The following is a 12,753-nucleotide window of genomic DNA, read 5'->3' as shown; positions in this document are numbered from 1 at the left end:
GTTTCAACAGTGGGCTTAAAATATTCAGTAAACTATGCTGTAAACAGATGTGCTGTCATCCGGGTTTTGCTGTTCCATTTCTAGAGCACAGGCAGAGTCAACTTTGAATAATTCTTAAGGGTCCTAGGATTTTCAAAATGGTAAATGAGCATTGGCTTCTACTTAAGTTGCCAGCTGCATTAGCCCCTCCCTAACAAGAGTTGGCCTGTCCTTTGAAGCTTGCTTGCTTTTTTTTTTTTTTTTTTTAGGGATGGGGTCTCGCTATGTTGCCCAGGCTGGACACCAACTCCGGGGTTCGAGCAATCCTCCCACCTCAGCCTCTGGAGCCAGTGCCTGGCTTCTAAGCCTCACAGGAGAGCCAGGTATGATAGTGAGCACCCCAGGTGCTGTCCTTTGAGGCTCTGAAGCCAGTACTTTCTCTCCAGTTCTCAAAGTACTAAATGACATATTCTTCCAATAGAAGGTTATTTCATCTACAATGAAAATCTGCTGTTTGGTGTAGCCAACTTCATGAATGATCTTTGTGAGATCTTCCGGATAATGCTGCAGCTTCTACATCAGCACTTGTTGCTTCCACATTTATGTTATGGAAATCGCTTCCTTTTTTTTTAGACAGAGTCTCTCTGTCGCCAGGCCGGAGTGCACTGGCACGATCTTGGCTCACTGCAACCTCCACCTCCTGGGTTAAAGTGATTGTCCTGCCTCAGCCTCCCAAGTAGCTGGGACTATAGGCGCGCGCTACCACACCTGGCTAATTTTAGTATTTTTAGTAGAGACAGGGTTTCACCATGTTAGCCAGAATGGTCTCAATCTCTTGATCTTGTGATCCGCTTGCCTCGGCCTCCCAAAGTGCTGGGATTACAGGTGTGAGCCACTGCATCCGGCCTCACTTCTTTTCTTAAACCCCATGAACCAACCTCTGTTTGCTTCCAACTTTTCTTCTGCAGCATCCTCACCTCTCTCAGCCTTCGTAGAATTGAAGAGAGGGCCTTGTGCTGGATTAGGCTATGACTTAAGGAAATGTGGCTGGTTTGATCTTCTATCCAAACCACTAAAGCTTTTGCCATATCAGCAATAAAGCTGTTTCACTTTTTTTAATCAGCTGTGTGCTCACTGGAGTAGCACTTTTAATTTCCTTCCAGAACTTTTCCTTTGCATTCACAACTTGGCACAAGAGGCCCAGCTTTCAGTCTATCTAGGCTTTTGACAGGCCTTCCTCCCTAAGCTTAATGAGTTCTAGCTTTTTATTTAAAGTGACAGACGTGTGACTCTTCCTTTCACTAGAATGCTTAGAGGGTTATTAGTTGGCCTACTTTCAATATTGTTGTGTCTCAGAGAATAGGGAGGCCTGAGGAGAGGGATAGACATGGGGGAATACCTGGCTGGAGAAGTCAAAACACACACAACATTTATCAATTATGTTTCTCTGCTTATATGGGCGTTGTTCACGGCACCCCAAAATATTTACAATAAGAATATTGAAGATCACTGATCACAGATCACCAAAACAGACATAGTAATAATGAAAAAGTTTAAATTATTGCAAGAATCATCAAAATGTTTCACAGAGACACAAAGTAAGTCTGTGCTATTGGAAAGATGAGACCAATAAAGCTGCTCAAAGCAGGGTTGCCACAAACCTTCAATCTGTAAAAACAACAACAACAAAAACAGTATCTGCAGGGCCAATAAAGCCAAGATATGAGGTATGTCTGTATCTGCCTTCAAACCCTACAGCAAGATACTGGCTTTAGCTCCAAAATATATTCCAAGTCTGACCAGTTCTCACCAACTCCAGTGCTATCACCCTAGCGCAAGTTACCATCATCTCTAGCTTGGTCTTCTACAACAGCTTCCTGACTGGTCTCTCTGTTTCCACTCTTCCCACCCCAGTCCCCAGTCCTACTCCCACCCCTACTAAGACATTCGCCACACAGTAGTCACAATCGTCTTTTCCAAACACAAGTTCGATGTGCTTAAATGCCTCCAGTTGGACTCTCATTATTAAATTCCAAATACAAGCCCCTAATGACTCTGTCCTGCCTACCTACTCCTCCTCCCTCATCTCCTAAGATCACCCCCTCATTCAGTTCACTCCAACCACAGCAGCCACATTCATCCTTTAATTATGCCAAATGCAATCTCCCCTCAGAGTTTTTGCCCTGGCATTCCTTGGTCTGCAATGCTAGGCCCCCATATAGTCACATGGCTGGCTGGCTCAGTTTCCTGTCCAATGCCACCATGCTCTGAAATGTCCCCTATGGTCTCATTAGGTAACATCCCCAACTCAGCACCACTACCACTCTCTATCCCATTAAGATAAAAGATATCCCTATCTTTTTACTTCAAGATCACTTCTCACTCTCCGAACTGTTCTATTTATATGAGCACAGTCTCCTTACTCAAATGTAACCACAATGGGAGCAGAAACATTCACGATTATGTTCCCAGCTCTAAGTAGTGTCTGACACACACGACATGTAGGTGGATTCAATGGTAGCCCCTAAAATGATGTGTCCATGTCCTGGAACCTGTGATAAAGGGTCTTTGCCAATACAACAAAGTGAAGGACCTCGAGATGAAATCATCCTAGATCTTGTCATGGCCCTAAATCCAATAAAAAGTGTCTTTATAAAAGAATGAGAGGGAAAGATGCACAAGGAGGAGGAGGAGAAGGTAGCCATGTGAAGACAGAGGCAGAGACTGGAGTGATGCAGCCACAAGCCAAGGAATGAATGCAGCCACCAAAAGCTCAAAGAGGCAAGAAAGGATCCTCCCCTAGAGCCTTCAAAGGAAGCATGGCCCTGCTCATTCTTGATTTCAGACTTCAGGCCTTTAGAACTGCGGGAGAATGAATTGTTGTTTTAAGCCACGAGGTCCATGGTCATTTGTACAGCAGCTCTAGGAAACCAAGGGTTTCTTGAATAAAGAATACCAAAGAGGGCGAGCACGGTGGCTCACGTCTGTAATCCCAGCACTTTGGGAGGCCAAGGCGGTCAGATCAGTTGAGGTCAAGAGTTCAAGACCAGCCAAGCCAACATGATGAAACCCCATCTCTACTAAAAATATGACAATTAGATGGGCATGGTGGCACATGCCTGTAATCCCAGCTACTCAGGAGGCTGAGGCAGGAGAATCACTTGAACCCGGGAGGCGGAGGTTGCCATGAGCCGAGATCACACGACTGCACTCCAGCCTGGGCAACATGAGACTCCATCTCAAAAACAAACAAACATAGAATATCAAAGAGAGTATGCCACATGGATGCTGTATTAGGTTTTGCGAATGAAATCACAAATCTGTATCTTCCAACATTTTTAAAATTCACTTTTATTTTGATCTTATTAGGTTGATCCCATCAGTTCATGAGGTTTTTTCCTAACGAAAATGTCAACAGTCATTTAAAATAAACTAATTTTTGAAAGTTATGCAATATGCTTATCTTTCAAAAAATATAATTTTGCTTCAACTATTTAAGAGTATTGTCAAAATAAAAGCAGTATATTTGTATAACACTTCAGCATGCTACTAAAATTATTCTCATTAAAAATCAAAGATCTTATCAAATTCTTTCACCAATCTTTTTTTTTTTTCTGAGACAGAGACTCGCTGTCACCCAGGCTGGAGTGCAGTGGCACAATCTCAGCTCACTGCAACCTCCACCTCCCAGGTTCACGTCATTCTTCTGCCTCAGCTTCCCGAGTAGCTGGAACTACAGGTGCCCGCCACCACGCCTGGCTAATTTTTTTTGTATTTTTAGTAGAGACGGGGTTTCACCGTGTTAGCCAGGAGGGTCTCAATCTCCTGACCTCGTGATCCGCCCACCTTGGCCTCCCAAAGTGCTGGGATTACAGGCGACAGACACGATGCCCAGCCTCCGTTTTTTCTTTTCTTTTTTTTCTGGCCCCCTTTTCTTCTTTTCTTTTTTCTTTTTTTTTTGAGACAGAGTTTTGCTCTTGTTGCCCAGGCTGCAGTGCAGTGGTGCAATCTCGGCTCACTGCAACCTCCACCTCCCAGGCTCAAGCGATTCTCCTGCCTCAGCCTCCCAAGTAGCTGGGATGACAGGCATGCACCACCATGCCCAGCTAATTTTGTATTTTTAGTAGAGACGGGATTTCTCCATGTTGGTCAGGCTGGTCTCGAACTCCCGACCTCAGGTGATCCGCCCACCTCGGCCTCCCAAAGTGCTGGGATTACAGGCATGAGCCACCATGCCCTTTTTTTTTGCGGGGGGCGGGGGGGCCAGGGTTAGTACCTTGGTGTGACCACAGCTCACTGCAGCCTTGACCTCCTGGGCTCAAGTGATCCTCCCTCCTCAGCCTCCAAAGTACCTAGAACTACAGGCACATGCCACCACAGCCAGCTAATTTTTATTTTATTTTGTAGAGATTGGGGGGGTGGGTATCACTGTGATGACTAAGCTGGTCTCAAACTCCTGAGCTCAAGTAATCCTCCCACTTTGGCCTCCCAAAGGGTTGGGATTGCAGGCGTGAGCAATCCCAACCCTGGCCAACCTGGCCTCATCAATCTTTTATTTCTTAGCCTCTCTGCACCTGGAACGCAGTTAGGGACTATGTTTTAATTTTTTTCTCTCCTCTGTACATGCCATAGTACCTGGAACTTAGAAAATGCTCCACAAACACTTTTTGAGTAAAGAACTAGATCTCTAGACAAGTGAATGAATGAATGCTAACTACTTCTTGAAATTTCTTTCCTAGGTTTGGTAACACTACACTACATTGGCTCCTCTCAAACCATATCTCTAACTCCTCTTGTCTCTTCTTCCTTCTTCCAAATCCTAATACTGATACCCTCTGTCTTCCCAGCACCTCAGCATGGCTCCTGTGGGCGTCTAACTCCAGATATCTACAATGAAACACTATGTTTCCAGCCCCACCGAAAGGATGTTTCTTCCCAAATTCCTTTTTCATCCTGGTTCTCCTACCTACATTTTTTAAAGTTTGGAATCATTTAAACAAATCAGCAAATCATTTAAACAAATCAGCATGAGGCCGGGCGCGGTGGCTCAAGCCTGTAATCCTGGCACTTTGGGAGGCCGAGACGGGCGGATCACGAGGTCAGGAGATCGAGACCATCCTGGCTAACATGGTGAAACCCCATCTCTACCAAAAAATACAAAAAACTAGCCGGGCGCGGTGGCAGGCGCCTGTAGTCCCAGCTACTCAGGAGGCTGAGACAGGAGAATGGCATAAACCCGGGAGGCGGAGCTTGCAGTGAGCTGAGATCCGGCCACTGCACTCCAGCCCGGGCGACAGAGTGAGACTCCATCTCAAAAAAAAAAAAAAAAAAAAGAAATTTATCAGCATGTTGGAAAGATTAACCTCCAGGCAATTCTAAAGCGTTCAGATAAGCCTAAACATTCTTTTCCATATTTACTGATTACAAAAGAAAATAATGGATTTCAAGTAACATAGGGCTTAAACATTCAAATTTCATGAACGCATCACACAATGAGACCATGATTCAAATGAAACAACTTGTAACTAGAAAAGCAAGCCGATGTGGGTGGATTGCTTGAGTTCAGGAGTTTGAGACCAGCCTGGGCAACAGAGCAAAACCCCATCTCTACAAAAAATTAAAATTAAAATTAAAAAATAGCCAGGTGTAGTCGTAGGTGCCTGTGGTCCCACCTACTTGGGAGGCTGAGATAGGAGGATGGCTTGAGCCCAGGAGGCAGAGGCTGCAGTAGGCCAAGATCATGCCACTGCACTCCAGCCTGGTCAACAGAGCCAGACCCCGTCTGGAAAAAAAAAAAAAAAAAGGGAAGAAAGAAAAGAAAGCCTTTGGAATTATATTATCTAAGGTTCAAATTCTACTTCAGCCAATTGTGCTTTTAAGCAATTACTTAACAGCCCTGAGCTGTGTTTCCTCTACTATAAAATAGGGATTTTTGACCTAGTTGTTACAAGGATAAAAGATATTATATGAAAAAATCACAGAGTCGGGCTTGGTGGCTCATGCCTGTAATTTCCAGCACTTTGGGAGGCCAAAGCAGGCAGATCACGAGGTCAAAAGATCGAGGTGCCCAACATGATGAAACCCCCTCTCTACGAAAATACAAAAAAAATTAGCCGGGGGTGGTGGCGCATGCCTGTAGTCCCAGCTACTTGGGAGGCTGAGGCAAGGGAATCGCTTTAACCCAGGAGGTGGAGGTTGCAGTGAGCCGAGATCGCGCCACTGCACTCCAGCCTGGCAACAGAGCAAGACTCCATCTCAGAAAAAAAGAAAAGCAAAGGAAAATCACGCAAGGCATATAAGAGTTCAATAAAAACTATAGCAATTACCATAAAACCAACATTCTAGAGCCACTGAAAACATTTACGCAGAAGAAAAAACTAGGCATTAAAATAGAATATGTTTAAAAAGCTGATACACAAAACAAATAAGACTAAAAGGTGAACTCCACACATACCCTAAAAATAAATAAACTCTGTCGACTGGCTAAAAGAATGGTCAGAATTCTCTAGACTAGAACCTAGAGTTAGCTGGCTGCTTTCCAACCAACCAAAAGGTTTGCAGAGGTGGAGGGAGGGATGGGAGGGGTTAAAATCTTCAAAAGATTCAGCTTCAAACAGACTCAGTAGAGCATATTTCAAGTTCATAGAAGAGAAGCACAGAGAGAAGCTAAGCAGCAGCTCAAGTTCCCCTAGAGTGATAGTGAATTTCAGAGATGCTTCCCATCCCAAGGAGGAATTCTTTACTGACACAAATATAATGCTACTCTATTGTTACACATTCAGCACCTATTGTGTCAAACATTGTACTAAGAACACAGAAATAGACAAGATGCAGTCTCTGCCAACACATTAAAAGGAAAAAACCAGGTAAGAAACATCAAAGCTTATGTATTACACAGTGAGTGTATAACAAGTGTACAACAGTAAGTTCAGTAACAGCCTTCCTCTCAGCCTCTCCAATCTAAAATGTCAGTGTCATCCCTCCCACCTCCAACATCAATGTCTTCCCACTGCTCTAAGACAAACACCAAACCTCATAATATGATCTATAAGAGCCAGCATGGTCTGACTCCTGCCAACTTCTCCAGCACCATCTACTCTCTGCATCAGAGCCTCTGTAGGCTTTTTTCAGTTCTTCTAACCTGTCATTCCCTCTGGCCGCAGGACCTTTGCACACACTGTTCTCTCACATATAACATTCATCTCCTCTGTTTGTTAGAGAAGGTCACTTCATCCTTCAAAACTTGTCTCAATTTTCAATTCCAAAGGAAAACACTCCCTTACTGTAGGTAGTATAGTATGATTAAGAGCACAGGTTAATCATAAGAGCACAGGTAAATCCTGTTTGCCATTTATTGGCACTATAGCTTCGAGCAAGTCACATTAACACTTAGTGCTTCACTTTCATCTTCTGTAAATGGGGGACATAGGACTGTTGTGAGATTGAATAAATTAGTTTAAGCAAAGCAACAGAACAGTATCTAGGACACAGAACTCAAAATCTTGGCTTGGTCGAATCCCTCTATTTTATTTTCTTACAGCACCAGGGCATCTCCCCTAATACCATTTTACACTTATTACACTCTCCCTACTAGAGTAAAATTTCTAAGAAAGCAGAAACCATATTCATTCCCCAGAAGTGGAAGACAGGAGATATTCAGTAAACATTTGTTGAAAAAATAGCTACAAGGACAAAGCTGACGCCCAAGAGACCTGTCCAGTATACAAAGCCTCATGTACCTGACTCCAAAGCCCACACTTTCTACCATATTAAGTAAGCTGCCTCCTATGTAAATACATAAGTCTTACAGCTGCAATTGAAGTGGCCAACAAAAATGAACAGAACGATAAAGATTAAAGAACACTAAACTGTATGGGAACACAGAGATCAGTGAAAGTCCGCACGCTGAATACAAAACAAACATAGGCGCCTCTCACTTCCATGTGGATAAGCTCCAGCTCTCATACTGCCCACCCGGGGCTCGGTTCCCTCCTCTTTAAAGAGTAGGATGAGGCCGGGCGAGGTGGCTCAAGCCTGTAATCCCAGCACTTTGGGAGGCCGAGACGGGCGGATCACGAGGTCAGGAGATCGAGACCATCCTGGCTAACACGGTGAAACCCCGTCTCTACTAAAAAATACAAAAAACTAGCCGGGCGAGGTGGCGGGCGCCTGTAGTCCCAGCTACTCCGGAGGCTGAGGCAGGAGAATGGTGTGAACCCGGGAGACGGAGCTTGCAGTGAGCTGAGATCCGGCCACTGCACTCCAGCCCCGGGCGACAGAGCGAGACTCTGTCTCAAAAAAAAAAAAAAAGAGTAGGATGGGGCAGGTTCGTCTCTAAAGTGTCTTCAAAGTCCCAACTTCAATGACTATAAATCAAGTTATGTGGGCCGGGCGCGGTGGCTCAAGCCTGTAATCCCAGCACTTAGGGAGGCCGAGACGGGCGGATCACGAGGTCAGGAGATCGAGACCATCCTGGCTAACATGGTGAAACCCCGTCTCTACTAAAAAAAAAAAAAAATACAAAAAACTAGCCGGGCGACATGGCGGGCGCCTGTAGTCCCAGCTACTCGGGAGGCTGAGGGAGGAGAATGGCGTAAGCCCGGGAGGCGGAGCTTGCAGTGAGCTGAAATCCAGCCACTGCACTCCAGCCTGGGCGACAGAGCCAGACTCTGTCTCAAAAAAAAAAAAAAAAAAAAAAAATCAAGTTATGTGGCAATGTTTTAATAATTATTTTTTAAAAGGAAGTTTAACAAGCACACTGAACCAGCTGACAGATGGTTTTCAGGGGACCTTCGTTGCAAAGAATGTGTTCAGGTGCCTCAACAAACCTTATAAAGTAGGTTAAGTGGTCTGTGCCCCAGAATTAACGAGAGACTTGATGTTGACGGGAGAAAGAGTTCAGAAGCACACACAAGCACTCCAACCTGTGAGTCAATCTGCCATCATGACAGCCTAGGTATACAGAACAGTCATGAAATGTGTTTAGAACAGTGCCAAAATCAGGTTCACCACTACATCGAAAAGGAAAGTAAGTTCACGAGATGTATTTGGTACACAGTAGACTGGGGTGTCATACAATTAAAACAGGCTTTCAAATGCAACGTAAAATCTATTAGCAGTCCTGATATGGTGTAGTACTTCAAAAGATAAGATCAACTCACAACCTTAACTCTACCTGAACAACAGTTCACAGTGTCCCTTCAAAAATGCTGGAAAGAGGTCAGAGAACACGGAAACTATAATGACACCTAAAAACACACCCTGGAAAGCTTAAGACAAAGCCACTGCCGCGGAGCCCTGGAAGCGGACCTCGGGCAAGGCAGGAATATGCCTACCCAAAGCCATCAGCCGCCTCGGAGGGCGTGCGGGCACCCAACTGCCTCTGCCCTAGGCCTCTCTGCTCCGCAGGATCCCCGGGAGGAACAGCTGCAACGAGGGATGCCTCCTGAGCCCGCTGCCACACGAACTGCGGGTGGGAGGAGAGCGAGGGGTGCAGCTGAGGCGGAATCGGGACGCGGGGACAGCCGGACCCAGCCAGCGCTCTCCCGGCGCCACCCACCCAGAGGCCGCATGGCTGGAAGCCCGGTGAAGCCCGGACCCGCGAGGGCCCCGTCGCTCCTCACCTTCAGGGTCCGCAGCGCCGCGCTCAACATCAGCTGCTGCGGCGGCCACCGCCCACGCCGTCCGGCAGCAACCAGCGCTGCTGTCCCGACCCAGAGCCCCGCCATTGTTGTCCCCGCAGACCGCCCCTCCGTTGACCTCTCACCCAGCCGGAGAGGGGCGGAGAAGAGGAGCGCCTGGGCTTCGACAAATCACGAGCCAGAAATCCGATGCCCCACCCCCTAACTTGCGGGAAGGGGAGCTTGAGTGGTCGCCCAGATCCGCCGGATCCGGCAGACTGGAGACGCGCTAGGACCCGGAAGGCTAATGGGCTGGCGGCGTGTCAGGTCCCTGGCTGAGCTGGGGGCCACTGGCCAGAGCCGACCCCGGGAGTGAGAGAGGCAGGGACACGCGTGAGTTCCGGCGACCTACAGCGGGCAAACCCCGTACCTTCCCAGCATCCGCTCAGCAACTCACGTGCATCCAGGCCTGTTAATGTCAGTGAGTCACCTCCGCGCCCTGGCCACCCTGGAGTCCTGAGAATCCGAAGTTCCAGACAAATGCCCAAACTACATTCCTGCCTGTTTGAAATGTAAATTGCAAAGCACAAATCCAGGTAAGGTTTTGAACGACTGTGATAACACATGAAAAGTTCTAGGTCTGGAAATCAGAGATCCGAGCTCAAGTCCTACCTCTGCCACTTAATATCTGCGCGTGAAAGAAATTAGCCACAACTAGAGTCAGTCTTTGTTGCTTGCAAGCAGAAACTCTTGTTAGTACAACTACTGGCCAGGCGCGGTGACTTACGCCTGTAATCCCAGCACCTTGGGAGGCCGAGGTGGGAGGATAACCTGAGGTCAGGAGTTGGAGACCAGCCCGGCCAACGTGCTGAAACCCCGTCTCTACTAAAAATACAAAAACTAGCTGAGCGTGGTGGCGCACTCCTGTAATCCCAGTTACTCGGGAGGAGGCTGAGACAGGAGAATTGCTTGAACTCGGGAGGTGGAGGTTGCAGTGAGCCGAATCATGCCACCACACTCCAGCCTGGGTGACAAAGCAAACTCCGTTTCGAGAAATAAAATAAAAATTAGTACAACTAATAAGGGCTGGGCCTTGTGCTAGAGCCTCAGATTCCCTCCTACTTTAGACTTTACAAGAATCTTAATGGAATATATATTATTTCCATTTGGAGAAACTGAAGCTGTAGCAGGGTAAAGTCACTCAGCGAGTGAAAGGTCAAACTAGGGTTTGAACCCAAATCTGGCTGCCTTGAGGGACTGGGCTCGTGTTTTGCTATATTATGGAAATTTTAAAATATATACAAAAGAGCAAATAGTACTATGATCACCCAGATACCCATTACACCGCGCCAACGAATCAACATTTTGTCAATCTTGTTTCATCTATTCCCCTTTATATTTTTGGCAGGAATATTTAAAAGCAAATCTAAGACATCAGACCATCTCACCTATAAACACATCAGTATTAGGGATTCTGCGCTTAACTACTTTGCATCTCCTGCAGAGTCGCCTTGAGAGAGTTACAAAGCTAGGAATGACCTAGAGTACGCTACAGCATGGTAAATGCCAAAAGAGAGATAAATAAAATGGGGATATCAGAAAGGTGACATTTAGTGGAATTTTAAAATGTAAGTATGGACTTTTGTGACAAAATGAAAAGGATTATCAATTTCACAGGACTTCTCTCTTACGTACCTCAGTCTTCACTCATTTTCTACCTGGGAAACCTGCTTTTCTTTTTTCCTTTTTTGTTTTTTGTCTTTTCCCCATGTTTTACCCTTTGGGTTAGTTTTCCTTAGGCCCTATTTGTTTTTCTTATAGGAGTTCTTTTTATGAAAGGCACTTGTAGCAGAAACTGCTTCTCATACTATCCATTCTCCATGCATTACTTTAATAAGAGTGCTCCTGAGATCTAGCTGGGTACATGGCCACCCAGCGAAAGGCTGCAATAGCCAGCCTCCCTTACAACAAGGGGTAGCGCCATGACTAAGGTCTGGAATGTACGGGTTCTTCCCTCCATGCCTTCTTCTTTCTTACCTAAATAAAGATCTACATTTCCCAACTCCCACTGCAGCAAGGGTGCTTACCAAGATTTGGTTCCTAAGTTTTGGCCAATAGGACATAAGCACAAGTGACATAGATAACTTTTGCGTTATGCCTTTAAAGGGAAAGGCATGCCTTCCACTTTCTCTTCTCCTCTTTCCAGTTTGCCAGAATGTGGACACAACAGTGGAGGTAAAGTTGTCATCTCAGATGATAAGAAGGAAGTTAGGTGATCCAGAATGCAAAACAATATACCAGGAGCCTTGAGGTGCCTGATTCTGTGGAGCTGCCATGTCAACCCTGGAACGCTTTGTTCCAATTTTTATGCAAGCAAGTAAAATACTGTATCTTGTTAAGTTACTGCATTGTGTGTGTTTGTTTTGCCTTTGTTACAGCAGCTACATGTGTATCCTAAATGATAGAGCACTGATATTTATCTTTGCCTTTTCCATTTAAAGTTATAGATTGTGGGCCAGGCACGGTGGCTCACGCCTGTAATCCCAGCACTTTGGGAAGCCAAGGCGGGCGGATCATGAGGTCAGGAGATCGAGACCATCCTGGCTAACATGGTGAAACCCCGTCTCTGCTAAAAATACAAAAAAAAATTAGCCAGGCGTGGTGGCCGGTGCCTGTAGTCCCAGCTCCTCGAGATGCTGAGGCAGAATGGCGTGAACCCAGGAGGCAGAGCTTGCAGTGAACCAAGATCACCCCACTGCACTCCAGCCCGGGCGACAGAGCGAAACTCCGTCTCAAAAAAAATAAATAAATAAAAAGTTTTTTAAATTAAAAAATAAAAATAAAGTTATAGATTGTGACCGGGCGCAGTGGCTCATGCCTGTAATCTCAACAGTTTGGGAGGCCAAGGCGGGCCTCCCAAACCTAAGCATATAAGTATGTGGCAAGCATTCCTTCTCAAAGAATTCAACAGTGGAAGACATCCAGGGCAGTGACTAGCAAACTTTCTCTAAAGGGACATATTTTCAGGCTTGGAGCACCACAGACATCTGTTGCATGTTTGTTCTTTAGCAACTCTTTAATCATGTAAAAAAAAAAAAAAAGAAAATTGTAGTTTTGCAGGCCTTATAAAAACAGAGGACTGACCAGATTTGCC

At 45.8% G+C, this 12,753-nt stretch overlaps 1 protein-coding gene across 3 annotated transcripts in view; it reads right to left on the bottom strand.

The window, feature by feature from the left end:
• Positions 1–9,814, bottom strand: part of PCCA (propionyl CoA carboxylase, alpha polypeptide) — a 478,059-nt gene extending 468,245 nt beyond the window's left edge. For all 3 annotated transcript variants that reach the window (XM_011933842.1, XM_011933840.1, XM_011933841.1), the window contains exon 1: positions 9,603–9,814. In XM_011933842.1, the coding sequence (XP_011789232.1) occupies positions 9,603–9,707 (105 nt within the window). In that variant the 5' untranslated portion in view covers positions 9,708–9,814. The remainder of the gene's footprint in view (positions 1–9,602) is intronic.
• Positions 9,815–12,753: the final 2,939 nt, after the last annotated feature.

Source organism: Colobus angolensis, unplaced genomic scaffold (assembly GCF_000951035.1).
Source record: "Colobus angolensis palliatus isolate OR3802 unplaced genomic scaffold, Cang.pa_1.0 Scaffold13, whole genome shotgun sequence".
NCBI classification, from domain to species: Eukaryota; Metazoa; Chordata; class Mammalia; order Primates; family Cercopithecidae; genus Colobus; species Colobus angolensis.
The sequence above is the reverse complement of the archived record's forward strand: the minus strand, read 5'-3'. Positions and strand labels throughout refer to the sequence as shown.